At 57.1% G+C, this 24978-nt stretch overlaps 11 protein-coding genes across 11 annotated transcripts; 6 read left to right on the top strand and 5 right to left on the bottom strand.

The window, feature by feature from the left end:
- Positions 1 to 326: 326 nt before the first annotated feature.
- On the top strand, positions 327 to 2505 carry BKA78DRAFT_249949 (uncharacterized protein; the record flags this gene model as incomplete). The annotated part of the gene is made up of 2 exons (XM_066884518.1): positions 327 to 613; positions 663 to 2505. 2 exons carry the CDS (start codon positions 327 to 329, stop codon positions 2503 to 2505), a joined length of 2130 nt encoding a protein of 709 aa, XP_066745951.1.
- A 3083-nt stretch (positions 2506 to 5588) lies between these two features.
- On the top strand, positions 5589 to 6500 carry BKA78DRAFT_126544 (uncharacterized protein). Its single transcript, XM_066882527.1, has one exon. It carries the CDS (start codon positions 5818 to 5820, stop codon positions 6364 to 6366), a length of 549 nt encoding a protein of 182 aa, XP_066745950.1. The 5' UTR covers positions 5589 to 5817; the 3' UTR covers positions 6367 to 6500.
- BKA78DRAFT_295090 (uncharacterized protein) lies at positions 6397 to 7023 on the bottom strand (the record flags this gene model as incomplete). The annotated part of the gene is made up of 2 exons (XM_066886435.1): positions 6397 to 6596; positions 6648 to 7023. 2 exons carry the CDS (start codon positions 7021 to 7023, stop codon positions 6397 to 6399), a joined length of 576 nt encoding a protein of 191 aa, XP_066745949.1.
- A 324-nt stretch (positions 7024 to 7347) lies between these two features.
- On the top strand, positions 7348 to 9171 carry BKA78DRAFT_312854 (tRNA synthetases class II core domain (F)-domain-containing protein). The gene is made up of 3 exons (XM_066888335.1): positions 7348 to 7741; positions 7788 to 8242; positions 8287 to 9171. The coding sequence occupies exons 1-3, from the start codon at positions 7436 to 7438 to the stop codon at positions 9128 to 9130; spliced, it is 1605 nt and encodes a 534-aa protein (XP_066745948.1). The 5' UTR covers positions 7348 to 7435; the 3' UTR covers positions 9131 to 9171.
- A 4-nt stretch (positions 9172 to 9175) lies between these two features.
- BKA78DRAFT_126501 (D-isomer specific 2-hydroxyacid dehydrogenase) lies at positions 9176 to 10728 on the bottom strand. Its single transcript, XM_066882526.1, has 3 exons — positions 10302 to 10728; positions 10206 to 10245; positions 9176 to 10040 (listed from the first exon to the last, which is right to left on the bottom strand). The coding sequence occupies exons 1-3, from the start codon at positions 10480 to 10482 to the stop codon at positions 9221 to 9223; spliced, it is 1041 nt and encodes a 346-aa protein (XP_066745947.1). The 5' UTR covers positions 10483 to 10728; the 3' UTR covers positions 9176 to 9220.
- A 908-nt stretch (positions 10729 to 11636) lies between these two features.
- BKA78DRAFT_266356 (uncharacterized protein) lies at positions 11637 to 12709 on the top strand (the record flags this gene model as incomplete). The annotated part of the gene is made up of 1 exon (XM_066885469.1): positions 11637 to 12709. A coding segment is annotated over one exon (726 nt), but the record flags the coding sequence as incomplete, so codon positions are not given.
- Positions 12710 to 12966: 257 nt separating this feature from the next.
- On the bottom strand, positions 12967 to 15183 carry BKA78DRAFT_266353 (amidase signature domain-containing protein). The gene is made up of 3 exons (XM_066885468.1): positions 14971 to 15183; positions 13491 to 14883; positions 12967 to 13410 (listed from the first exon to the last, which is right to left on the bottom strand). Exons 1-3 carry the CDS (start codon positions 15009 to 15011, stop codon positions 13144 to 13146), a joined length of 1701 nt encoding a protein of 566 aa, XP_066745945.1. The 5' UTR covers positions 15012 to 15183; the 3' UTR covers positions 12967 to 13143.
- Positions 15184 to 15189: 6 nt separating this feature from the next.
- Positions 15190 to 15952, bottom strand: BKA78DRAFT_126456 (uncharacterized protein). The gene has a single exon (XM_066882525.1). It carries the CDS (start codon positions 15861 to 15863, stop codon positions 15327 to 15329), a length of 537 nt encoding a protein of 178 aa, XP_066745944.1. The 5' UTR covers positions 15864 to 15952; the 3' UTR covers positions 15190 to 15326.
- An 89-nt stretch (positions 15953 to 16041) lies between these two features.
- BKA78DRAFT_249548 (uncharacterized protein) lies at positions 16042 to 16733 on the top strand (the record flags this gene model as incomplete). The annotated part of the gene is made up of 3 exons (XM_066884487.1): positions 16042 to 16212; positions 16258 to 16595; positions 16643 to 16733. 3 exons carry the CDS (start codon positions 16042 to 16044, stop codon positions 16731 to 16733), a joined length of 600 nt encoding a protein of 199 aa, XP_066745943.1.
- Positions 16734 to 17683: 950 nt separating this feature from the next.
- Positions 17684 to 19884, top strand: BKA78DRAFT_331220 (major facilitator superfamily domain-containing protein; the record flags this gene model as incomplete). The annotated part of the gene is made up of 4 exons (XM_066889859.1): positions 17684 to 17870; positions 18125 to 18287; positions 18333 to 19382; positions 19437 to 19884. The coding sequence occupies 4 exons, from the start codon at positions 17684 to 17686 to the stop codon at positions 19882 to 19884; spliced, it is 1848 nt and encodes a 615-aa protein (XP_066745942.1).
- A 775-nt stretch (positions 19885 to 20659) lies between these two features.
- Positions 20660 to 24567, bottom strand: BKA78DRAFT_281741 (uncharacterized protein). The gene is made up of 6 exons (XM_066885637.1): positions 23814 to 24567; positions 22856 to 23682; positions 22770 to 22808; positions 22618 to 22722; positions 22031 to 22572; positions 20660 to 21894 (listed from the first exon to the last, which is right to left on the bottom strand). Exons 1-6 carry the CDS (start codon positions 24310 to 24312, stop codon positions 20877 to 20879), a joined length of 3030 nt encoding a protein of 1009 aa, XP_066745941.1. The 5' UTR covers positions 24313 to 24567; the 3' UTR covers positions 20660 to 20876.
- Positions 24568 to 24978: the final 411 nt, after the last annotated feature.

Raw genomic sequence — 24978 nt, 5'->3', positions numbered from 1 at the left:
TAACCTAACCTAACCCACACCATTGCCTGCCCACACCGCCCACTGTTCATCCGCTGTCCCAGACTTCCCTGCGCACGCCATTACGACGACCTGCAGCGCAAAGCCTCCCGCTGCGTTTCACCCTCCCTCCTCCCTGCCCGACAACACTCGCACCCTCCGCCCGGCCATCCTCGCAATCCAAGGCCGTCCGTACATTATCTCCCCAGCCCGCCGACCACGCCGTCAAGATTCGGTTTCGCAAGAACTCGGTGCGAGGGGAGGGGCTTAACGATCCTCATGCTCAACCCGGAGCCATGAAGTCGCCTCTCTCAGCACGCTTTCAGAACATGAACCCCATGAAGCTGCTGCCCATCAAGGCAAACTTCTCCTATGAGAAGCTGCCCGGCTACGACAACGGCAATGGCGCCAAAAAGTACCGCTGGCGCTCTCCAAGCCCCGGCGGCGACCGCTTCTCACTGCCAAAGCTCAGCTTCTCGCGCGTCATCCTCTTCGCAGTCACCGTCGTCTTTTTCGTCGGTCTGCTCGCCACTGGCGGCTACAGGCGACACCAGAACATGATACATCACCAACAACCCCCGCCGAGAGAACTCTTTCCGTGGGAACACTTTCCAAGGTGAGTCCAAAATCCACGTCGCTCCCATCAACAAATTCTGACCCTTCAGATTAAACGGCTACTACAACGGCCTCCGCACCCTCGTATCGCTCAAAGATCATACCCCTGAGCAACTCTTCGTCCGCCCCGACTCGGAAGCGCCTCTGGACACCTTTCCCTCGGCCACACAAAAGGCCAAGTTGAACCTCCCGCCCGAGCCTTCGCCGTCCGCCCGCCCATTCCCATTCAGCCCATACCCCCAATACACATCGCCCGAGTACCTCAAGGAATTCTACCCCGTGCAAGAATGCTACCTAGACGAGGGTCTGAAGACTCCTACTCCCGACATTTACGCATATCCCGGCATCCCGCAAAACATGACCAATCCCTTTTTCGGATCCTACGAACAGCTCGGCATCGCCCGCGACATGTGCTACGAGCGCTACGGCCGCCTCGGTCCCTATGGATACGGCTACTCTCCCGAAGAGGGTGGTTTTGGGCTGGCAGACAACTCGGAAAATGTGGGCGCTGAGCGGGTTTGGGAAATGATCAACCCGAAGAAGGTGGATTACAGAAATGTAGACTGGGGTCGTGCGCAGCAGGACTGCTACGAAAAGAACAGAATCCGGTTTGATGATGAAGACACGACCGATAGCCGCCAAAAGAGCGGCAACAAGAAGACCAGGTCCAGGACCGCGTACGTGCTCCGCACTTGGACCGGCTACCAATACACGGAATGGCAGATTATGACGCTCCGGGCCATGATCAACGAGCTGTCGCTCAAGTCTGGCGGCGAGTACGATGTCCACCTGCTTGTCCACGTCAAGGACGACAGCATTCCCATTTGGGCCTCGGACGTCATTTACCAGCGCACGCTCGAGGAGAATGTTCCCAAGGAATTTTGGGGCATTGCGACTCTCTGGTCGGAGCAGCAGATGCGCACGTATTACCCCGAGCCATTTACGGACAACCTTGAGAACGACTCGGGACTGCCAGTGCACAGCGTCTACCGCGGCGCCCACTTTGCTCTGCAGTGGTTCTCGCAGCAGCACCCCGAATACGACTTTTTCTGGAACTGGGAAATGGACCTGCGCTACACGGGCCACTACTACGAGTTCCACGAGCGCCTCGGCCAGTGGGCCAAGCGTCAGCCTCGCAAGGGTGCTTGGGAGCGCAGCTCCAAGTTTTACATTCCCGATGTTCACGGCAGCTGGGAAAACTACACGCAAATGATTGAGGAGGAGATTATGCTTGGCGAAGACAAGCCCGTCTGGGGTCCTCCTCAGTACGAGGCCAGGGAAAAGGTCCCCTCGCCGCCTGGCACCAAGCCCCCTCACTCATATGAAGAGGACAACTACGAATGGGGTGTTGGCGAGGAGGCTGATCTCATCACCTTCAACCCCTTCTTCGACCCGGAAAAGACAAACTGGGTCTTCCGTCACGACATTACTGGCTACGACCTCTCACTCCCTCCGCCGCCCCGCCGCGTGGCCATCATCACGGTTTCGCGTCTGTCGAAGCGCCTTCTCAACCTCATGCATGAAGAAACATTCCGCTACCGTCACACCATGTTTCCCGAAATGTGGCCCCCGACTGTGGCCTACCACCACGGCCTCAAGTCGCTGTACGCGCCTCACCCCGTCTTCTTCGACCGCAACTGGGACTTGGACTACATGAACCAGATCTTCAACTACCCCAAGAAGGACGTCGACAGTCCGTTTGGCTGGGGCGAGCACAACCTGCTCGGCAGCTCATTCTACTACAACTCGGGATTCTCGGGCGCCCTCTTCAGGAGATGGCTCGGGGCATCAGAAAACGGAGAGGGTGGTCGGTACGAAGAGGAAAATGGAAGCGGACGCATGTGCCTCAGCGGTGTTTTGTTCCACCCCATCAAATTTGAGAGGGGTGACTGATGAGCCAAGACAAGTTGAGAGAGCACCACGGCGAGAAGAGATGGGATTAATATTGTCCGTGACCGTTCTTCTTTTCTCTAAAAAACCGACCTTTGGTTGTGCCTTTAACGTGTTATATTCCGCTGTTGTGCTGCCGGCGCAAACCCCGCACATGTCATAGACCATGCGAATTATCTTTTTTTTTTTTTTTTCTTTCGTCGTTGTTGCTGTGGAGCGCTTCTAGCTTCTTATCTTCATCATCCGCCCTCCCTCCCTCCTCCAACAACTCCATTGCGCGCGGTTACCTTTTTTGTTTACCTTTTTCTCTTTTACCAAGTCGTTGTCGTTGCTGTTTCAACCACACACCACTACAATCATAGGGACGGAGTTTTTGTGTGGATTATTGGGGCTTTTTTGTATTGCGATCGCTTGTCGGTTGGTTGTGAGAGATGATTCTGGCTGCTGCTGCGAGCCGGCATGGCCTTGCCTTTGCTTTGCTCGGCTTTGCGCTAGAGGCTGTGTGTCTGCCCCGCTTGTCATCCCCTTCCATTTTCTGATCAATGGAAGGGGAGGGGAGGGGAGGGCAGGCGGCGAGCACTCTGATCTGCGAGCGGGCGAGGTACGGGCTTGCTAGCTAGCTGGCTGGTCGAGTGGATTGATGTTGATGGGATGGGATGCGATGGATGCGATGGACGCAAGTGATGGGTTTTTGTGACTGACGAAAAGATGGATGGGTGGATGGCATGAGTGGATGGATGGCAGGCACGCTGGCAATGAAAGACCAAGGCATGGCGAGGCAAGGCATGTAGGCATTTGGGGAAATGGCTTTTTGAGTTGTGTTTGCGTAGGTCGGGCTTGGTTGAGTTGAGTTGAGTGTGGGCTGTTGGTTGTTGGCCGTCCTTTGTCCAGTGTGCCCCCACCCGTCCGTGGAAGAGACGGATGATGGGTGTGGATGGGTGTAGGAGAGTCGAGATGAGGTGAATTGAAAGTTGATTTTTTGATGTGTGTGGTGTGAGAAGTTAGTGAGCGCTGGTGTGAAATGCGTAGTGATTGGCGTTGGCATCTAGGCTAGCTGCCATTGGTCGTCTGTTTCCTATCGTCCGTCATCCTCTACTCATCCATCACTCTTCTCCAAGTCAATTATACTGGAGTGGTGAGCTACAGGGGAGTAGGTGGATGAGTAGAATGAAGTCGCGTCAACAGACAGACAGACAATAGCTTCAACCTCCTCCTCCTAGCAGCAGAAATTCCAAGATCAGGATGGAGAAACGTATGTAGCATCATATTTTCATCATGTCCCTTATCTTTCTCTCGCAAAACATCATCTACTCCCTCTTTACTTTTTTCTCTCATCTTCACATCGCGCACAATCTTTTTCTTGGTCGGACACATGTGCCTACGTCGTCTTTTTTTTTTTTTTTTTCTTTCTCCCCATGTGGCACCTACCTAGTAGGCAGGCGAGCAAGCAAAGAAGAAAGTGACCACGACCAAAAGAGGGGGCAGGCAGGCATACATGCGATGAACCCGGCAGCAGCGTAACGTGGTATTCAGTCGAAACCTAAGTGTGGAGGCGAGGGAGCAAAAAACTGCACTTGTGTGGCGCAGGTCAGGTCAGGCAGGTACTACTAAAGCGGAAGGTGGGTATGTATGTACTGTACACCACAGCTAGATATGCTAGCACACCACCACCGCTTTCTTTTCTCCTACCACCACCACACCACCACCACTTTTTCTTACGGTTGAATCGATTGGTCGAATAGTCGAATATCTGGGTAGATGGACGCTTGTATGTAGGAGGTAGGGTAGGTAGACTAGAAAGGTGGGAGGTGGTAGGCGCGCTAGCTAGCTTGACTGCTGCTGCTGCCAACCCATTTACAACACCTCATGTGAAAGGGCAGTGGTAGGAGGGAGGTAGGTCAGCACCACCGCCTTCTCATTTTCTCATCTAACTCTCTTCCAATATGTTCCCCGATGGTAGTAGTAGTGGTGGTGGTGGTGGTGATGGTGAGAGCAGCACTCATGGCAGACAAGCAAACAACCCACTTCACTCACTCTGCCTCGCGGGCAGACAGACAGAGAGCCAATTGGCGGGCAAGCAAGCAAGCAAGCAAGAAGGAGGGAGGTGGAGAGACCAAACAGCGTTTATCCATGCGACGCATGAGGATGGATGCCATGCCGCGCGGCCAGGGGAAAACAAGGGTGTGTGTGGGTGGTGGACAAGGAGCGACGGGCGGGCGCAGCGCAGTCATATACCTACTTGTGAAGTGCGGCTGCTGCTGCTGCTATGGTTGCGGTTGCGTAGAGGTAGGTAGGTACCTGTATGTTTTCTTTCTTTTCATTCTCTCTGTGTTGGTGGTGGTGGTGCTTGTGTACTACTGTACCGTAAGTGACTACAAGTGTCTACCTCTCATCATTACACACATCATCCCACTTGCCAATCCATCTGCCTCTTGTTCCCCCGTTGGCAGACTATGCACACAACTACCAGCACCTCCCCACCACGACCAAACAAGCAGCTCCCTACCCATCCACCTGCCATCTGTCCATCCGCGTGCTGAGCCACGCAGCCAGTCTTGCCCGTCCGTCACTTGCCCGTCCAACCGCTCGACCTGCCAGCTCAGCAGCAGACGGCAGGCTTAGTACCGTAGCCATAGAAGCCGGACGGACCGGAGAGCAGCTCGCAGTCAAGACCTAGTGCCGAGCCGAACGGGACGAGGCAAGGAGGGTATGATTGGGGCAGGGCAGGGGGGCAGGGCAACGCAACAATGGCGAGCAGGCATGACAGGACAAGGCAAAGCCAAGCCAAGGCAGCGCGAGAACGAAGCCGTCCGCGGGCAACAAGGCCACACACTCACACACAGCGCTGCCAGGCATGGAGAACCCAGAGTGCCCCAGCGCGAAAAAGGGGCAGCTCGCTCGCTCCAAAGTAAAAGAGCGTGTGTGAACCAGGGCCGCGGGAAATTATCGTCATGAGGCGCTGCTCAGATTGGTGGCTGGCCGTCTGGCGGGGAGAGAAAAGGGAGGAAATGGGAAAAAGGGAGAGATTAAAAACGGCGTCCGACCGTAAATGAGGCAGTGAGGTCATGCATCGTGAGATGATTGCGCCCGGTGGTGCGTGGTGGTGGCTGTGGGGAGGTGTGGAGGAGATGAAGGTGGTGGCTGTCTGCGTGCGAGGTGCGAGGCCCATGGGAAGGCAGGCATCGAGATGCGTGGGTGTTGTCTGGGTATGATGTGGCAGGGTGCGCGTCTGCCGGAATCACGTCCGGCGGTCGTGGTAGAAGAGAGGAGTGCTGTTCTATTTCCAGAGACTACCTGTAGGTACATACAAGCTGTATGTGGGCGCGGCTCTGGCCGCTCCTCGGGATACTTGACATTCAACATGCACCACTTTCGTTCCTCATCTGCGCTCGTCGAGACATCGTGAGAACCAACAGGGCAGTGATTGGGTTGGGGTATCATGCAAGACTTGGACAAGGAAAAGGTGGTGTGCTCAGAAGGTTGCGGTGCCTGCGCTCGCTTCCCTCCATGCGTGACATGGCATGGCGTTTGAAAAGACCATTTACCCATGCTTTGCAACAGCGCCCGCGAAACTCCAAACGGCCTGGCGTCGGTTGGCGTTTTGCATCGCATCGCAATCGCTCATCGCACAATCGCACGCATCGGCGCGCGCGCGCGCTATCTGCCAGATGCAGACCCTTGCTTCCTTTTCGATCAGATCGTGCAAGATGCTGGACGCGAAGCAACGTGCCGAGGTCTGCCTATCTGCCTGACGTCTTCCGTCGGCATACCGTTGTCCGTGATCGGGTCGGTCTCATGTCGTCTCGTCATGCTGGAGGTCGGTTGTTGCGGCTACCTTTGCTCGACGCTTGCTCGACGCTTTGAGCATTCCAGCGGTTTATCCGTCCGTCGACGTCATGTCTGCGGCTTCCCGCTCACTGCTTGCGGCGCTTCGGATTCTCCCGACGCCCGCGTTGCGATGCGGCGCAGAGACTCGACATATGCCAGTTTCTGCCCTCGCAGCAGGCCCGTCGCGTCCTGCACCAGACCGTAGACCAGACCGAAAAGCAGGCCCGTTTTGGCGGTGCGTGCTGCCGCGGTGATGGGCAAACGATCTACATCCGCCGGGTCAGCCTCACTCTGTTTCAACCATCAACCACACTTACTCCAGAGACTCCAAGCCCCCGCCGTCCCCAACCCGGCAATGACTGTGCTGCCAAAATCACCCCTGGCTTGCCCCTTGTAATCTTGTCCACCCAGCCCCCTGAGTCTGTCCACCGCCTGCTCGCACATGAGGAACCCGCACGCCCAGAAGCCCGTCTTGAACCCCGTAAAGAGCCCTTCGCGGATTCCGCCCCATAATGCAACGTAGTTTTTGCGCTTGTGGTAGAGGAACCAGCCCGCGGGGTCACTTGGAAGCCGGTGTGCGTTCTCGGCGCGGAACCGCAGCCCGTGGGTCATAACGCCCTGCGAGAGACCCAGGAAGAAGCCCGTCATGGCACTGATGGGGCCAATGGTCATCATGCGTGCTTCGTAGGACATTGCGAGGCGGGTATTGGGCGGTGGCGGCGGTTCCATGGCGGTTGTGCTTTGTTCTCCAGCTACGACGTGGTCTGGTTGTAAAGTGGGGAGCTCGGCGGGCGTGGCTGGTGGCGGGGGGTCCTGCTGCTGCGTGGACGCATTGGGATCGGTGGAGTTTGAAGGATTCCAAAAGTTGAGCATCTTGAATGGATACAGAGGGTTTGGTGGTTGAGTGATGTAGCTTCAATTGACGTCGATCGTGGATGGAGTGATGGTCGAGGCGGTGTGAACTGGCAGAATCTTTCGAAAGAGGAAGCTACGACTCATCCCACTCGACGCCGACGAAATCCCCATACAACCCCGCCGCACCACCAATTGCTTTGCTCCTCACAGCAGCAACCCGCCCCTCGTCGCCCTCTTCCAATCTTCCAAAATGGTGGGCCAACGCGGGCCTGTCCCTATCCCCGTCGACCGCGACGTGACGCAAATAATCCTCGACCTGCTTGCCGAAAAGCCTCAGATTCGCTCCGATGCAGACCTCCCACAGACCTCGCAGCAGGATGTCAAGGCTGCGTTGGACAGGCTAGCCTCTAGGTCCATGGTCACGTACCAAACGGCCGACTCGGAGCAGGTGCTCTTGACCAAGGAATCGCAAACAATAGTGGACGAGGGCTCCCACGAGTGGAAGGTCTGGGACGCGGTCAAGAGAAATGGCAAAGTCGCTATCAAGGAGCTTCCGGTATGTTGTAGCCAGCCCATGGAAGAGCACGCGCTGAGACGGGCAGGGTCTTGTCCTAAACGCCGACGTCAAGGTCGGCCAAGGCAACGCCTTTCGCAACAAGTGGATAAAGAAGGACGGCGACTCGCTCGTGCCGCTGGTGGACGAGGTGCAGGACACTACGCGCGCGCAGCTGCAAAAGATTGCCGAGACCAAGAGCGTGGCCGAGGCCAAGACGCTGGCCGACTTGAAGAAGAGGAAGCTCGTCACCACCTCCAAGGTCTTTACCTACACTGCGGAAAAGGGCCCCAAGTATGCCCGCGAGATTCCCGTCGAGCACACGGACCTTACCGCCGACATGCTCGCGGACGGATCGTGGCAGACTGCGTCTTTCAAGCCGTACAACTTCAACGCGCTGGGCGCGTCGCAAAATGCGGGCGCTTTACATCCTCTGATGAAGGTTCGCGCCGAATTCAGAAACATCTTCTTCAACCAAGGCTTCGTCGAGATGCCCACATCACGGTAGGTCTTACAAATGGCAGAAAGAGCAAGACTGATAGAGGCAGCTTCGTCGACTCTGGCTTCTGGAACTTTGACGCTCTTTTCGTCCCGCAACAACATCCCGCCCGCGACATGCAAGACACCTTCTTCATCTCGGACCCTGCCGCCGCCGATCTTCCCCGCGAGGACACCGCCGCCGAAAAGGCAATGAACGAGATGGAGGAGGGTTCCCGCAACCTGTACGCCTCGTCGGACCCGGAGAAGAAGATTAAGCCGCGCGACTACGAACAGTACCGGAAGAACATTCAGGACGTGCACCAGGACGGCGCCTTTGGCTCGATTGGCTACCGCTACCCGTGGTCCAAGGACGAGTGTCTGCGCCTGGTGCTGCGCACGCACACGACGGCCGTGTCGACGTGGGTGCTGCACCGGCTGGCCGAGGACCCGCGGCCGGCGCGCTACTTTTCCATCGACCGCGTCTTCCGCAACGAGACGGTCGACGCGACGCACTTGGCCGAGTTCCACCAGATTGAGGGCGTCATTGCCGACTTTGGCCTGACGCTCGGCGGCCTGCAAAAGTTCCTCGAGTCCTTCTTTGCCCAGATTGGCATCACCAACCTGCGCTTCAAGCCCGCCTACAACCCCTACACGGAGCCGTCGATGGAGATTTTTGGCTACCACGTCGGCCTCGGCAAGTGGGTCGAGATTGGCAACTCTGGCATGTTCAGGCCCGAGATGCTGCTGCCCATGGGCCTGCCCGAAGACCTGAGGGTGTACGGCTTTGGTCTGAGTCTGGAGAGGCCGACCATGATCAAGTACGGCGTCAGCAACATCCGCGACCTGCTGGGCCACAAGGTGGACCTGGGATTCATTGAGAGCAACGCGGCGGTCAGGCTGGACAAGAACTAGAGTAAGACGTCTAGACGATTCATCATGAGAGCAAAAAAAGAATTCAAATTTTATTCACCCCGTGTCATGACTTAACTTTTTGTCTACCTACTACAACTTGGCCTTGTTGTCGAAAAAGTGCAGGTTGACGGGCGTAACGGCCTTGCCCGTCTCAAAGTAACTCAAGATGTTCTCAATCCCCAACCGCTCAAAGCCGACATGGCTCTCGACAGACGCGCCGGCCGTGTGGCTCAGCAGCTCGACGTTGTCCATGGCGGCGAGCTTGGGGTTGACGCGGGGCTCGTCGTAGTGGACGTCCAAGCCCGCGGCCTCGAGCTGCCCGCTCTCGAGCGCCTTGACGAGCGCGTCCTCGTCAATCAGCTTGCCGCGCGCAATGTTGATGAGGCGCGCCCCCTTCTTCATGCGCCCAAAGTGCTCCGCCCGCACCACCTTGTCGCCGCCAAACGGCGTCGCCACGACAAGCGCGTCGGCGTGCGGCAGCATGTCGTCGAGCCGCTCATAAAACCGTGCTCCAACGGGCTCCTCGATCTCGGCCGGCAGCCGCCTAATGTCGTGGTACAGCACGCGCATGCCAAACGCAGCGGTAGCCTTTTGCGCAATGCGGTGGCCGATCTTGCCCAGCCCGATGATGCCCAGGGCAAAGCCGTTGGGGTTGTGCGTGATGGCCGCAATGTTGCGGTTGGCGTCGACGAAGCGCTCCGGCTGGCACGACCGCGCCGACAGGCTGCTCCACGTGAATTTGCGGAAGGTGGACAGCAGCAGCCAGATGGCGGCGTCGGCGACGGACTCGGTGCAGGCGGCGGCTGCGTTGCAGTAGATTATCCCCCGTGCGGCCAGCGCTTGCGTGTTTACCCAGTCGAAGCCGGCGCCGGCCGAGGCGTAGATTTTGCAGGAGGAGGGGAGGAGGGCGCTGTGGTGGGCATGTTAGATTTGTGTGCAAGTGGTAGGGTGGTGTGGTGTTGGTGTCGTCGTGCAGGTGGAGCGGGAATACTTTCCCGATTCGGCGTGCTTGTGGTCAAGCTACCATCTGGGAACGAGAAGGTGGTTGACACGGAAAAGAAACACAACGACGTACATGAGCTCCTCGTCCCAATTGCCCATTTCACCTCCCGTGTCTGAAGGCCTCGTCAGCAAGGGACTTGCAGGAGTGGAATTGACCGCAAAAGCATACTCCAAAACGGCCTGTACATGGCGACAAAGTCTCCAAACTTGCGGTCCTTGAGCGCCTGCTTGAACTCGTCGCGGCCCATGCTGTAGCTCCGGCGAATGTCGAACTTGTCCTGCAGCTTGGAGTATAGCTCATGGTTCCAGCGGATGTCGTCGCCGAGGTGGAGGACGATTGGCTTGCCCATTTTGAATGCAGTGGTTGTGAGGAAATTGGAAAAAAGGTTGATTCAATGTCATGATGGAATTGGATAAGATGCAGCAGCGTAAATATGAGGAGAGGCGAGCATCCGGAAACCTTGTTCCAAGGATCCAGCGGTTTATTGTTCCCCACGGGCAGGGCAGTCAATCCCGTTAGGACGACTGACAGGCGGAGGTGCAGCACCGCGAGGCAGCTCTTCCCCGGAACTCCATGTCGTGGACGGTCATAGCTCCATGTCGTGCATCACCACCATCGGCCCGGAGCGGCCTGACCAGACGCCGACGCCTACACGTGACTTGTCTTAGCGAATTTTTGTAAGAACAAAACCGTCGCCTCGTGATCTCACTCCCTTTTCCTCTCCTCAGAAAGTTACCACCCACAAAATTTGACGCCTTGCTCGCAGCCGTGTCGCGCAGCTATGCTACAAGAGTTTCGGCTCCTGTTGGCATGGATTGTGCTGTGCGGATTGCGTGAGCTTGGGGTTGTTCTGCTGGGGAGAGCGATTGCGTTTATATAAAGAGGCAGCATCTTTTCTCTCTATAACTTGCTGACTTCCGTGAAAACGGTACATATAAATTTGAGAATGAAGCATTCGGTTATGCAGTGAGCATTGCTGCGGGCGGCAATCGACTTTTCCCCTCCATGTCCCCTCTCTCCCGTCTCCCGCTTTCCCGCATACCCGCTCCGCCGCCCAGCCCGCCACCACCGCACAGCACATCCGGGCTACCAGTACGCCACCAACCGTCTGACGTTGCTTCACCATTGCATTGCCCTGACTACCACACGACGCTGTCAAATCCATCCGTTGCTCGACCTACCTACCCCTCACGCGACTCTTGCTGTCTCCGACTCGTCGCTCCTCTTTGTCAACACCACCGCCCCTCAATCGTCAAGATGGCTGCATAAACCACCAGGTCGCAAGCCGACCGCATACATTCGACACCTCCGTTGCCACCGCCCTCGTGCTCCTTCACCCACCACCGAATATCTACATACTTCCCTCTGCGCTGCCTCAACACCATGCCGACGCTCGCCTCTGTCACGACCGAGAGCCCGTCCGCGGGGACCTACACGCAAACAACCTCCATCACCAAACTCACACCGGCACCTCCTCCGCCCTCATCGCAACCCACCACCAGCAAACCCTTCCGCCTGCTCGACCTCCCCGCCGAAGTGCGCCTACGCATCTACGAACACGTCCTCCTAGTCCCCCACACCATCGACCTCGACCCCTCCAACACATCCACGCTCTCGCCGCGCCTGCGCCTCCTCCTCGTCTCGCGCCAACTGCACAACGAAGCCTCGCACGTCTTCTACAGCCGCAACACGTTCCGGCTCTTCCCGGTGCACGGCCGCTTCTTCCACACGCGCAAGCCGCTCCTCGCGCGCCTGTCGCCGCGCACGCGCGCATCCCTCTCCTCCCTCGAGCTGCGCCTCGGCCCCGGCTGGAACGGGCTGCCCAGCGCGTGGGGCGACGTCGCGAGCCCGCTGCTGGGGCTCGAGGACTGCACGAGCTGGCGCCACCTGCGCGTCTTTGTCGAGTGCGACCCCGCCGGCGACGACGTCTTCGCCGGCTTCCGGCGCAGCGACGACTTTTTCACGAGTTTTTGCGCCAGGCTGCTGCGGGAGCTGCTGCCTCGTGTGCCGAGTATTGAGACGGTCACGTTTGATGGCTTTCCCGGTGTCGCCAAGGATGGCCCGTTGGTGAGGGAGTTGGTCAAGGTGGTGAGGGACCGTGGTGGCGGCGTGAGGGTGGCGTGGGGCCCGGAGAGGGGATGGGGCCATGAGAATGTCGTCAAGGAGCTGGAGGCCAGCATTGCGAGTTTGAGGCTGTGGGCTGGACGGTATGCGGCTTTGGGGAACTAGGGGAGGAGGCGGCGAGTGAAGCCAAGCATAGCTTGGCACGGCCACGGAGTACCGTGTGGTTATTGACATGGCTGGCTGGCTGGCTGGTGGATTGGTCGACTTGCTTGGTTTGAGCGTAGGTATGGGTGGCATCGAGCGTTGCTTTCATCATGTGTTGCATTTAGCGGGTGGTGGCTGGCTGCCGTTGCTGTTGGGCCTAGGTGCATCTCTTTTCCGCCGCCCACTTGCATCTTCCGAATTTCTTGTCAATGCTTTTCTTTCTAATGAAATGGCTGGATGGATGAATACATAGCTTAATGAACATTTAAAAAATAAGAACGTGATGACAAGCAAGCACTTCACGCGCCTGTATAATGCACGGCTACATCTTGGGAAGTTATGGGAGGGAAAAAGGTTGAGTAGCATTCCTGTCCTCCCTTGTAGCTCGAACACTCCCCCCGTAAGAAAAAGATCACTCCTTTTTGGTTTTTCTTCTTGTGTATTCATTAAACTCTTTCTTTCTCTTTAACTTGGTCTTGAAAGCTTTCCTCAACTTCCCCTCTTGTTGTTCTCTCTTTTCTTAATATGACAGCAATGGCGTGTATCGGCTGTGGAAGAAGCGGTTATGGTCTACATGTGATGGAAAAAATGAGCGGACTGGTTGGCCAATCGTGTCATGTGTAGGCTGATGCTGGCATTTGGAGTATCTAGCTGCGCTACCTATATATGACTACTTCAGATTCCAATCCAACACCTCAGAGTGGATATCTAATCACCCCTCTCTCCTTCCCCCACTCGCCATCTAATCCACCTCAAGAAGCCGGTACCGGCCGCCATGGCTCTCCAGCGCATCCTCAACGCGCTCCATGACGGCGAGGGCCTTTTCCTCCTCGAGACGCTGCGTGACGACCTGCACGGCGACGGGCAGGCCCTCCATCTTGATGGCGTCGTAGTGGGCGTAGGCGCCGCGGGCGACGCCGTTGAGCTTGCGCTTGTCGAAGCTCGCCGGCAGCGCATCGAGCACGCGGTCGACGTGCGTCACGGGCAGGATGCCGGCGGGGTAGTCGAGCTGTTTTTGGGGTGGGAGGTTAGAGGGGGGAGCGTTTGAGTGGAGTGGTGGATTCAGGGGGAAGAAAGGGGAAAACTCACCAGGTTGAAGAGGAACGTGTAGCCGCAGCTGCTGACGGCCTGCTTCATGCCGTCGTGGGGGACAGCAGGCGTGGCATTGGGAGGCGTGATCATAAAGTCCATCTTGGCCTCGTCGCGCCACCACGCGTGCCACTTGGCCTTGTACGCCTCGCGCTGCGCAACCAGCTTCCACTGCTCGTAGGCGCTGCGCTCGTGCCAGCCGCGCAGCAGGTCCGCCCACAGCGCGTCGCGCTGCACGTACTTGACCCACAAATAGTGCAGGTACTTGAGCGGCCGCGGCAGCCGCACGTAGAAGCTAAGCTGCGCGGCGCCCGCGTCGATCCACTCGCCAGTGCGGAACCATGAGAGGAACGTCTTGCAGCCATCCGAGTTGAGGAGATGCGAAGCGATCTTCAGCGCCTCGAAGCCGGACGGCGGCGTCACGTCGAAGACTTCGTGGCCTTCGGCGCTCAGCGCCGCCGCGACCTGCTGGAGAGCGCGCGCGCACGCTGGCGAGGGGTCGACGACGCCGTCGGTGCGCATGACGCCCACGCGGAGCTTCTTCTTCTCCTTGAACTCCTCCTCGACGGCGTCGCGCCATTCGAGCGGGTGCACCGAGTGGTCGTACTTCCAGGGCTGCATCTTGATCAGGCTGCGGGTGAAGTAGGTCAGGTCGTCGAGCGTGCGCGCCATGGGGCTGAAGACGCTGGCGATGCCCTCCTGGCCCGGCATGCTGGTGTCCATGCCTGCCTTGGGCCACCGTCCGGTCGAGCAGCGGAGAGAGTAGCAGCCAGAGAAGTGCGCGGGTACGCGCACCGAGCCCGCCACGTCTGATCCAATTCCAATGCGGCTGCCACCAAAGGCGAGCAGAGCAGACTCGCCGCCCGTCGACCCACCAGGCGAGTACTTGTTGTTGTGAGGGTTCGTCGTCCGGCCCCAGACGTCATTGGTCGACTCGAAGGAAAGCAGCGTGACGGGCAGGTTGGTCTTGACGAATGGAATCGCACCCGCATCCTTGAGCAGCTTGACCATGGGTCCGTCTTTGGGGTAAGGTTTGCCCGTCTTGCTCGAGTATCCGACGCTGACGTCGAAGCCGCGCACCGCAATCGAGTCCTTGAGCGACACGGGGATGCCGGCCAGCGGCCCGTTGAGGTTGACCTCGCCATTGACGACCCATTCTTCGGCCTCGGGGAAGAGGATCTCGGTCAGGCAGTTGGTCTGCTCATGAGCCTTGATGGCGACTTTGCCGTACGTGCGCAGGACGTCGAGGGGGCTGGCGACTTGCTTGTGGACATCTTGGACCAGCTCTTGAATTGGCTTGCCGAGAATTGTTCGTTCGGACGGCGACAGCGGGTAGAGGTAGTCGCGTGGGAGCGTGGCAATCTTTGAGGCACGTTGAGACTGCTTCTGGGCGCTGTTGACATGGACGACGTCAGTTCAGACTTCAGGGCCGCGAGTCGTAAAGTGTGGGGATGCGGGGTTGAGAGGGTCCAGCACGTACCAGTCGCGCCTGTGCTGAAAGTAGTCGAGCGGGTAGACCATGATGCTCGAGGCGCTTCAGACTCTAACAACAGAATCTTGAGAGAAGGAGTTGGAGCATGTCGAGACAGCTCAAGAACGGAGGAGGGGTTGGCTGCTCGGGAGAGGTGCAGCGTGCCGTTGAGCTATCGCGTGCGTGGGAGCTTATCATGGCGCCCTTTCGGTTCAACTTGCCTGTTTGGTTAGCTGCAGATGTCAAGTCCATTTCGCTGGGTCCTTGCGCTCCATTATTTTAAACCACCACGACTCCAAAACATTACCGCCCCTCACGACTTCATAGATGTCATGAGGCTCGATCCAGCTTATGCGCCGAACCATTCATGCAATGGCTGTGAGTCGAGACCTCTGCATGACAGTCTCTCCACTGCAAATCCTCCACAAACAGCAGACTACAGGTCGGCAAGCCTCAGATCCCCCGCGGATCCGCACTGAGACATCCGGATGGCCGCCCAGTCGACAAGGGAATGTAGCACCAGGGACGAGAAACAAGTCGAGGTGGCTGTGCAGCGCGAGTTGGACATGATGATGGTGTCTTGAGTGGTTGTCGTTGTCGCTGGCGGTTTGTGGTGGCCCTGGCGCCAGCTGCTTTAAGCGCCGCGCTGGTGGGCCGCAAAATCCACCACCAAGATCTAGACATCGCCTCATCTTGGGCTGCGAGATCTGGTTCGTCGCAGATTTTTGATTGGTTGCTCGAGCGTCTGTTGAAGATGGTCGTGAAACCCTCCCTTGGCCGTTCAACACCAAGAATGGCAGGAATAGAAACAGTCTGTGCTCGCTGAATCTGTCTCTCCACCAAGAGATGGAGGAATAAAAGGGACGAGAATCTCGGCCTGGAGTCGAAATCCAACAAACCATCAACTCCTTCACAGCAAACAGCCAGGTCTCTTTTCCTGTTTCCTTGCTCTTTTCATCTTTTCTTCTTCTATTTCCTTCTACAAACGCTCCTTGAAGCTTCCAACTTAAAAGCTCTCCTTAATCATCGGCAAGCCCGGATCTTTGCTTTGACAGCATTTTCTTGTCTTTATTCTTCATCATGCCTGTTCCCGCTTACGGTGCTGCTCCTCTGAGCAAGACTTTTGCTTTGGTCAGAATCTTGGAGGTCGTCAGCATGATCATTGTCGTTGGCATTGCTGCCAACTTTGTCAACGACATTGTTTCCAGCGGCATCGAGCCGCCAAAAGAAGTCGTGGGCACGCTTGTCGTGGTATGTTGCGCGCTGAAAATGGAAAACAAGTACTGACGACATCAGACCTGCCTCGCAACTCTCTACTGCGCCGTCAGCATTGCCTTTTTCTGGTCCGAAGCCTACCTGGGCCTGTTTGTCATGGCAGGCATCGACTTTCTTCTCCTCATCGCCTTCATCGTCGTTGCAGTCTGCCTCGGCAAGCCGATTTCGTTTCTCAACTGCTACAGGCTCTCCAACGCGTCCAACTCGCAGACAGCAGCCTCGGCCTACACGTACGTGACGTCGATTGCATCCAAGCTGAATGTGAGCGGATCGCGGTTGAGCTTGGCATCGTTTGCGGGAGCCACCAAGGCAAACTGCTTCGAGACCAAGACCATCTGGGGCTTGAGCATCGCTTTGTGGTATGTCCATCGAACCGGCGGGGAAGCAAACCACTGACTCTTTACAGCATCCTCTTCAGCACGTCATGCATTCTCCTCCCCACGCTCTTCATGAAGAACAAAAAGGCAAACGCCGGCCCTCCCAAGGATGAGCCTTAGACGGGCAGATATCTGCGGGGCTTTGCAGATGCCGAGAATTCGTACATTTTGCGAGTGCCCGCACCCAGCACGATAGGAAACAAACGGAAGCAATTTTTAGAAACCGACGAGGGAAAAAAGAAAAAAAAAAAAGACACGTGAAGATTGGAATATGGTCCAAATTGGATGTTGAGCATGGCGCGGCGTTTGTTTTGGTTTGATTGAATTGTCGCAGTCGCTTTTTCGCTCTTTCGGTTCGGCATGTGTGTTGGCAGGGAGAACCAGAGTGGTCTAATGTAATAGCAGGTATATTATGAATGGCTGTTCACATGGAGTGGTGGTTGGTGAGGACAAAAAATTTGAAGCGCGGCAAAGCAAAGTGGCACCAGGCCCAAGCTCTTTGCCAGATTGGGGTAGCTCATGCAGGGAAGCAGGCGGCTCTGGGTCCAGAAGAAGGCGGCGGCACATCTGACCTTCACCTTTTACTCGATGACAATTGCTCTGTACAACTATCTCAACTGCCGACGAGATATTTCACGGCCGCCTCCGTCGTCTGCTCCACGCTAACACTCTTCTCCGTCTGTCGCCATTCGCCCAAGACTTGGCCCAACAGCCCGCCCACCACGCGTACCTGGCGCCTCAGCATCCCGGAACAGGTCTAGATCCAAACCCGCTACCCGTCACTCGTCAGCCCAACCCATCCACCCATCACGCGCCCACCTCGCTTTTTCCTGAAAGAGTGGCGCCGCCTGGCTAATCCACCCTACCCGCGTTACCTCGCTGCTTATTCTCATTAATAAAATTTTGCTCCTCCTCGACTCCTGCTCCATCTTCCTTTCTGCACTCCCAATTCCCACTCAATTGCCTCGGTGGTGACTTGTCCCGAACCAACGTCGTCCCATCGAACCCGAATAGCCACCAGAAGCACATCCGAGGACGACCGCAGACGACCATCTCCCGCAGCGGCGATCATGTCGCTCGTTCACCGCTCGGGCTCAATCGAGCACATTGAGCCTGGCTGGCGCAGCCGCTCCGTCTCCCCCGCCGGCAGCCAGCGCCGGACGCTGAGCTTCAACCCCGTCGACGGCGGCGCCTGGAGCCAGCCCGCCCACGAGGAACTGGTCCCCGCATTCGAAGTCGGTGGTACCAAGAGGGCATGTGAGTACATCCACCTGTCCCACGAGAAACGCTTGCCGCTGTTTTGCAACAGGCAAATGTTGGGGAAGCGAGGAACGGCATTGGCCCAGTTACGGACAGCCTGGCGCGATTCGCACGAGCATTACGAGAGCGGTAACCGAGTGTGGTGGGAAACGCGTGCGGGCTGGCGGAGCTGCTAGCAATGACGAGAGGGCGTTGTGGCGCCGACTAAGTTGTACGTGGTAGCGCATACTGACGGCGTTTGCGGTGTTCAGTGCAGGTCGCGGCCGCCATATTGTATTGCCTCCTTGCTGCAGGCGTAGTCTTTGGATATGCGGCGCTCAAGCCCGTCCTGATAGAAGAGGGCGTGTACAGAGATCGTTGTTCACAGGCCGAACTGGAGGACGGCGTGCACGTGTGCTACGAGCAAGAGTTGAGGTACGTCGTCAGTCTTTATGATTCTACTTTACTAACGCCAGTCAGACTCAACTTCATGTTCACCATAGCCGCCGTATCCACCAATGTTTGTGCTCTGCCCGTCGGCGCGGTCCTGGATCGTTTTGGCCCGCGCGTGTGCGGCATGATTGGAGTCTTTTTTCTGACAATAGGCGCTCTCTTCTTCGCATTGGCGGCGGACGCGTCGTTTGACGGTTATATACCCGGCTATCTTTTTCTCGCGCTCGGTGGTCCCTTTGTGTTCATCTCGTCGTTCCAGCTCAGCAACACGTTCCCCAAGTACTCGGGTTTGATTCTGGCTCTGCTAACGGGTGCCTTTGACACCTCTTCGGCCCTCTTCTTGGTCTACCGCTTGATCTATCAAGCCAGCAACGGCTCCTTTTCCCCGAAAAAGTTTTTTCTTGTTTACCTCGTCGTACCTGTCTACATTCTCATTGTCCAGCTTACGCTCATGCCGCGCAAGTCGTACGAGACGGTTGGCGAGCTCATTACTCGCAGCGGCGACGCAGCAACCGATTACCACGATTCGGACGAAGACATTTCGGACCCCGAGACGGTGGAGAACCTGCGAGTGGCCCGTCGCCGCCGTCGCGAGAGCGTTGCTTCGGAAGTGACGGCGCTCCTGGGCAACAAGGACGCTGTAGCGACGCAAACGGAGACGGAAGAGAAGCAAAAGGAGGTCAGCGGCGTCTGGGGCGCACTTCACGGCCGCAGCGCTGCGCAGCAGATCCGGACGCCTTGGTTCATCCTCATCACGCTCTTCACCGTCATCCAAATGACGCGCATCAACTACTTTGTGGCGACCATTAGCTCGCAGTATGAATACATGCTGGGCGATTGGAACGCGGCGGTGCGTGTTAACTCGTTCTTCGACATTGCGCTGCCGCTCGGCGGCGTCCTCAGCGTGCCGTTCATTGGGCTAGTCCTGGACAATACAAGCACACCGTTTGTGCTTTGCTTGCTCGTTGTCCTCGCCACGACCATTGGCGTGTTGGGCGTCATTCCGCAGCTGTGGGCTGCCTACGCCAACATCTGCCTCTTTGTGCTCTACCGACCATTCTACTACACCTGCGTCTCGTAAGTCTTGCAGCCCCTTTCCCCCCTTGTCAACCACCACCTAACACGCACCAGCGACTACGCCGCCAAAGTGTTCGGCTTCGCCACCTTTGGCAAAGTCTACGGCCTCATAATCTGCCTGGCCGGCGTCCTCAACTTTGCGCAATCCGGCCTCGACGCCCTGACGCACCGCGCCTTCGACGGCAACCCGGTCCCCATCAACATCCTGCTGACGGCGCTGGCCGCGGCCGTCGGCTCCGTCCTCGCCCTCTTCGTCTGGTGCCGCAGCGGCAAGCTCGACCGCGAGCGCATCGAGGACGCCGCCAACGACGCCCGCGAGTGGCTCATCCCCGGCGCCGACGGCGGTCGCCTCCGCGGCGCACCGGACGGTCGCGGTTTTGCGAATGCCGGGACGGGCGCAGAGGTCAGGCAGGCGGATCTGGTCGGGAGGATCGATTACGGCGCCATGGCTGCCATGGACAGCGTTGCGGTCAGTCCGACGAGCGCGACGCCGCCGCCGTGAGCAAGCAGTTGGAAGGAGGGAGTAAATATTGGGCGGAAAAGATGAAATCAAAAAGACATGTTCTCACCACACACACACCCCCCACTACCAAGCATTTGCGTCGACGAAGTGAAGTGTCCCCCTCTGTATGGTCTTGGGACCTTGTGAGATGACTCCTTTCTTCGCCGTACAGTGCAGGCCCTCCTCAAATGCACCTCACTCGACGGCCACCGTGTCAGACTGGTCGTCGATGATTTCTTCTGATGCTCGTGCTATTATTTCACGCCAATCGAACCTGGTACAGACAGGAATCCAAGAATCCCGACTAGTGTCGTTGACTAAGTGATTGTCAAGCAACAACGCCAGTACAAAGGTGATGGCTGTATTCGCGCAAACAACGGTGCCAAAAAGGCTAGTAAGAAGTAGCTGGCGTCCACACAAAAGGCGTCGCTTCAACCATGGTTCCGTTGTAGACTGCAATGCAGGTGGGTATTGCACTCGAACGCAGCATCCTCTCGTCAACTCCCATCCCACGGTCCCAGCCTCTTTTCCACTCCCAATTGCCCGTCAACATGGACCACCACTACGACGACCCCAACCCCGTCTGGGCAGATTCTGCAGTCGTTGCGGCGAGTGTTGGGGCCTTCGATATGGTCACGATAGTCCCTGTGGTATTGTTGGTGTTCGTGTGTACTGTGTTTGATCAAAATTGGCCCGTGAGATGTTTGGGGAAGGCGAGTGTAGCGTCCGCGGGACTGTTTCCTGTCACTTAGGGGCGATTTTCGTCATGCGAATTGCACTGTCAATTTTACTTTCCCTAATGGACACCATCTTTATTCATGTCTCTGCCTTCGAAGTTCGGTCCGTTGGCCCATTTCTACATGTCACAAATGTTTGGAGGTACAGTAAGTCCCCCTTTGCTTTTGGGTGGCAAATGAGAGCACACCAGTACAAATGCGAGAGCTTTTTGCGCCTGACCACCTCAAATCGTGACTTCAAATCTACAGACCTACCTACGGACCGACTCTCCAACTCTCCGGCGGCCCCAAATAGCTCTCCCTCACTCCCCCCAAATCAACGACAATCTTTTGCGCCACGACGCCAGGCTCCAGCGCCCACAGCCTGATGCGGTGCTCACCCGGACCCATCTTCCATGTCGTGGTGCTCTTCCACACAGCATCGGCAACAGCATCAGTCCAGCCCACCGGCAGCGCGCCGTCCGGCTGGTCGTGCACGAACTGGACCGTCTGCGGCTCTTGCGCGTCGAGCGCCAGGGCGTAGCGCAGCGGGCGGTAGGGATCGGTGTTCAGGCTCGGCGAGAGGTACAGCGTGACATTCGCGTCGTCAAGCTCCGAAAACGCAAAGACGTTGTACTGCAGCGCGGGAGCCGTGGCGGTCGTCATCGAGGGCAGAGTGCCGGGCGAGAGCGTGACGCCGCTGTCCGTGCGGCCGTAGGAGGGAATCGTGGTCCACTCGGCGCTGAAATTATCGCTCGTCTCTGCGGCCGGAAGGATGCTGCTGTAATGCGCCGCTTCGATGGAAATGTGGCCGTCGGATTCGACGAAGCCGTTTGTGAAGGACGATGGGAGAACGCTGTGGTTGAAGGGGAGAATGACGCTCGGCGCGCTGTACTGCGTCCCGTAGTTTGTGCTCGACGTGATGTTGATGGTCGTCGAGCCCGAGCCTGCTGGAGCTGCGTCCCAGTCCACGGTGATGTAGACGCGCGTCTCTGTTGTGTTTCCCGACGGAGAGAGTGCCCCTGAGCTCTGCGACAGTTTCACAAACGGCTCGGCAGAGATGCTCCATGAGAATGAGCTGAGCCCCACTGAGAAAATGTCGATCCAGCGCCGTGGACCGAAGGGATCAATGGGTGGGAGTGTCAGAGTGTCGCTGGAGAGATCGTGCCATTGGTCATCTCCGGGAACGCTTGCGTTGCTTCCCTCTACGGACACCCCCATGTCGCCGTTCAGGCCTCCTTCTAGTGTCTGGACGAACTGAAGAGGGGGAGTTACCTGGCGCATTGGTTGCTGCCTGGTTGCATGGTTAGCTGACATTCTTCAAGATCCGGTGCTTAGACTAGGTCCCAAGATTGTGGCACATGAAACATCCCCATGTGGTCGTTTGTGTGTGCCACGGCTTGCGCCATTGAGCCTCGGACAGAACTCACCAGTACACATAACCCAGGTGGGTTTGGTCCATCATGTGGTTCCACTTTCCACCGAGGAGTGAGTTGTATCTGACCGTCAGCTTATGGTCGTATCCAAACTTTTCCAAGACCCTCGCTGCCCAGGAATTTGCGCTCGTGCGTCCCTGAGCAGCGTAGAGCAGGTTTTTGGCGGAGCTAATGTGAATGTCGTAAACAGTCAATCCAGCGAGAACTGGATGCAACACCATTTCGAAAAAGGACGGCTGTGTCTCTATTGGCAGCGCGTCGTGAATCGACTGGGCTTGCTGAGCCAGCGTCTGCCACTCGCCGAGGACATTATCTGCCTCTTCGTAGTTGATTGGACTGTATATTGTCGAGTTGAGCAGCTCGTACTTCCTCCGAGCGGCGAGTTTTCCGTAGACGTCGACAACTTGAGCCGTGCTTCTTGCGAACGCTGGACCGAACTCGCGTGTTGCCCAGAGCGTGAGCCATTGCTCGGTGTTGGTAGCAGTCCACTGGTCTATGTTGTAGGCCAAATCAAAGAAGTGGTTGATGGGTATTTCCTATACTGGTGAGTTGCTGGAGACAGAGCTTCGCGGAACACTTACCAGAGGCTTGAGATCTCCGACGTTGACAATCCAAATGTCTCTAGCGCCTCTTTTGTACGTGAGGTGGAGCTGTTCCCAAGTCTTTTGCAACTGGATTGTGTTGATCTAGCCAAGTCAGCGGATGCCTCGACTGGGATCTTCCTCGAACATACCCATTTGTAGTCTCTTGGATCGCCAACGTAGTCGAAATGCTGCTCTCATGTCAGTCGTGCCACAACAGAGGTCATGCTATACATACGTAGTAGATTCCCGCTCCACCGCTTCGTCCCGTCTCGTTATCTGTCGGCAATCTCCTCATGTTTCCCCAGTTGTCATCCGACCAGAGTAACGTAACATCATCCGGCACCCTCATGCCAGCCTCGTAGTAGCCCTGCACCTCCTTGTACAGACACCACATCTGAGGCACCGCGGTCACATTCCCGTAGACATCTTCCAAGATGCCTCGCTGCGCGTCGACGATATTCTCCAGCATGGTCGTCTCAATGCCTGCGCTGAGGGCCGTGTCTCCACTTCCACGCATTCCCATGGTCATGATGCCCTCGTAAGGCCTTGCGCGTTCGGCTCCCTCCACGAAGAACGGATAGATGGACGCATTGTTGGTGTTCCACTGCCAGGAGCCATTGCCAAACGTCGTCCATTCGTTCGTTGCCCGCATCATGGGTTCCGTGTGCGAAGTGCCCATGACAATGCCATACTCATCTGCGAGTGGCTGGTTTCGCGCATCGTCGACGTTGAACATGCTCCCCCACATGGCCGGCCAGAAGTAATTGGCCCGCAATCTCAGGAGAAGCTCAAATACGTGGGCGTAAAAGTCGGCCCCAAAGGCTGAGCCGTATTCCGACTTTGGGTAGTTGGCGTTCATCCACCCGGTAAGCGCTGGTGCCTCGTCATTTATGAAGAGGCCGCGGTACTTGACAGAAGGCGAGCTTTGCTTTTTGGTCGTATTCAATGCGAAGATGTTGGACTGGCGCCTAGCAGGAACGTCGGCAAACCAATACCAAGGCGAGACTCCAATCTGTTCTGAGATGTCGTAGAGACCGTAGATGGTCCCACGCTTGTCGCTTCCTGCAAAGCTTTAGCAATGTCTTGTTGAATGAAGACAATTTGCTGTCAGAATCAAACTCCTGAACAAGACTTCAGAGGAATGCTTGAAGAGTCGCCAAATTGAGCCGCTTTCTCCTTTTGAGAAATCATACCTGCAATGACAAGTGCCCTGTCCACACCCTTAACCGGCGATTCCAAGACGCTCGAAGTAAACGCTTCCCACTGGCCTGCGACTCGACCAACATCGATTTTCCCATCTCTTACCAACGCATCGATCAAACTGCTCTTGCCTACAGTCCCGGCAATGATGGCACCGGCAGTCTTCCCGCCATTGCTGCCCACATCCCAATCGCTCTTTCCAGTCACATTGAAAATGACCGAAGCATTTCCCCGTCCACCACTGCCGCCAGTCAGGGAGACTGTGCCATTTAAGCCAGTCACGCGGCCAAAGTCGAGGGCAACATCGTCTGCTGCACGCAGGACGCCAGGCCAATCCGCGGCGTCGAGGAGTAATCGCACCGAGGCAGAGGAGCTGGCAAGCAGAAAAGCGTCGGCCGAGCCATTGAAGGCCACGGTAGGTTGCTGGCCTATGGCATGTGCGGATCGCGACAGCAATACTGCAGAGACGAGCAAAGACGAGAGGGACAGCATTCTGGCAGTGAGACCAAAAACGTCCACGCCAAACCCCCACGGCACCGCCTCTTGCAATTAATATCACCGCGCCCTTGCCCTCCATCGTGCACCGTCGAGACCCACAGTAGTTCCTCGTGGTACGGTCGCTCTCCACACCGTCCTCTCCGCATCCTGGGGCCCTCGAAAGCACCCACCGTCCCCACACCAGGAAAGGCGCGCCAGTCACATTTCGGGGACAACCCGGGGCGCAGCCAGTCGGTAGACAGCATTTTGGCCGCTTGTTCGCCTGGATAAAGTGCTCGCGGATTTTCTGTGTGCGGACGCAGCATTTAGCCCGCACGACCTTGTCACCTGCCGGTTGTATGGCTTTTTGGTGCGCTTGACGTCAGTGTCTGTCGGGCTCGGCTCCAACTGCGCCGGACGAGTGATTGGGACGAATGTGAGTAAGCGACCATGATGCTAAGGAAAATGGGACTTCAGATTCGCAAGATTTAGAGCAGAGAGTATAGTGGGCACGACGAGTGGAAGAAAATCTTTGTATTTCGCAACGCCCAAAACCCACGATGCGGGGCGACGTTCGTCCGTTCGGCACCCACGCATCCCGAAACGGTTAGCGCCGCTCGCCCGTCGCTTGGTAGGTTCTTCCCCAGAAAAGCTTCGACCAGGCGGTCGGCAGCGGCAATA

Source organism: Phyllosticta capitalensis (genome assembly GCF_038381095.1).
Source record: "Phyllosticta capitalensis strain CBS 128856 chromosome Unknown BKA78scaffold_4, whole genome shotgun sequence".
Lineage (NCBI taxonomy): Eukaryota > Fungi > Ascomycota > Dothideomycetes > Botryosphaeriales > Phyllostictaceae > Phyllosticta > Phyllosticta capitalensis.
The sequence above is the reverse complement of the archived record's forward strand: the minus strand, read 5'-3'. Positions and strand labels throughout refer to the sequence as shown.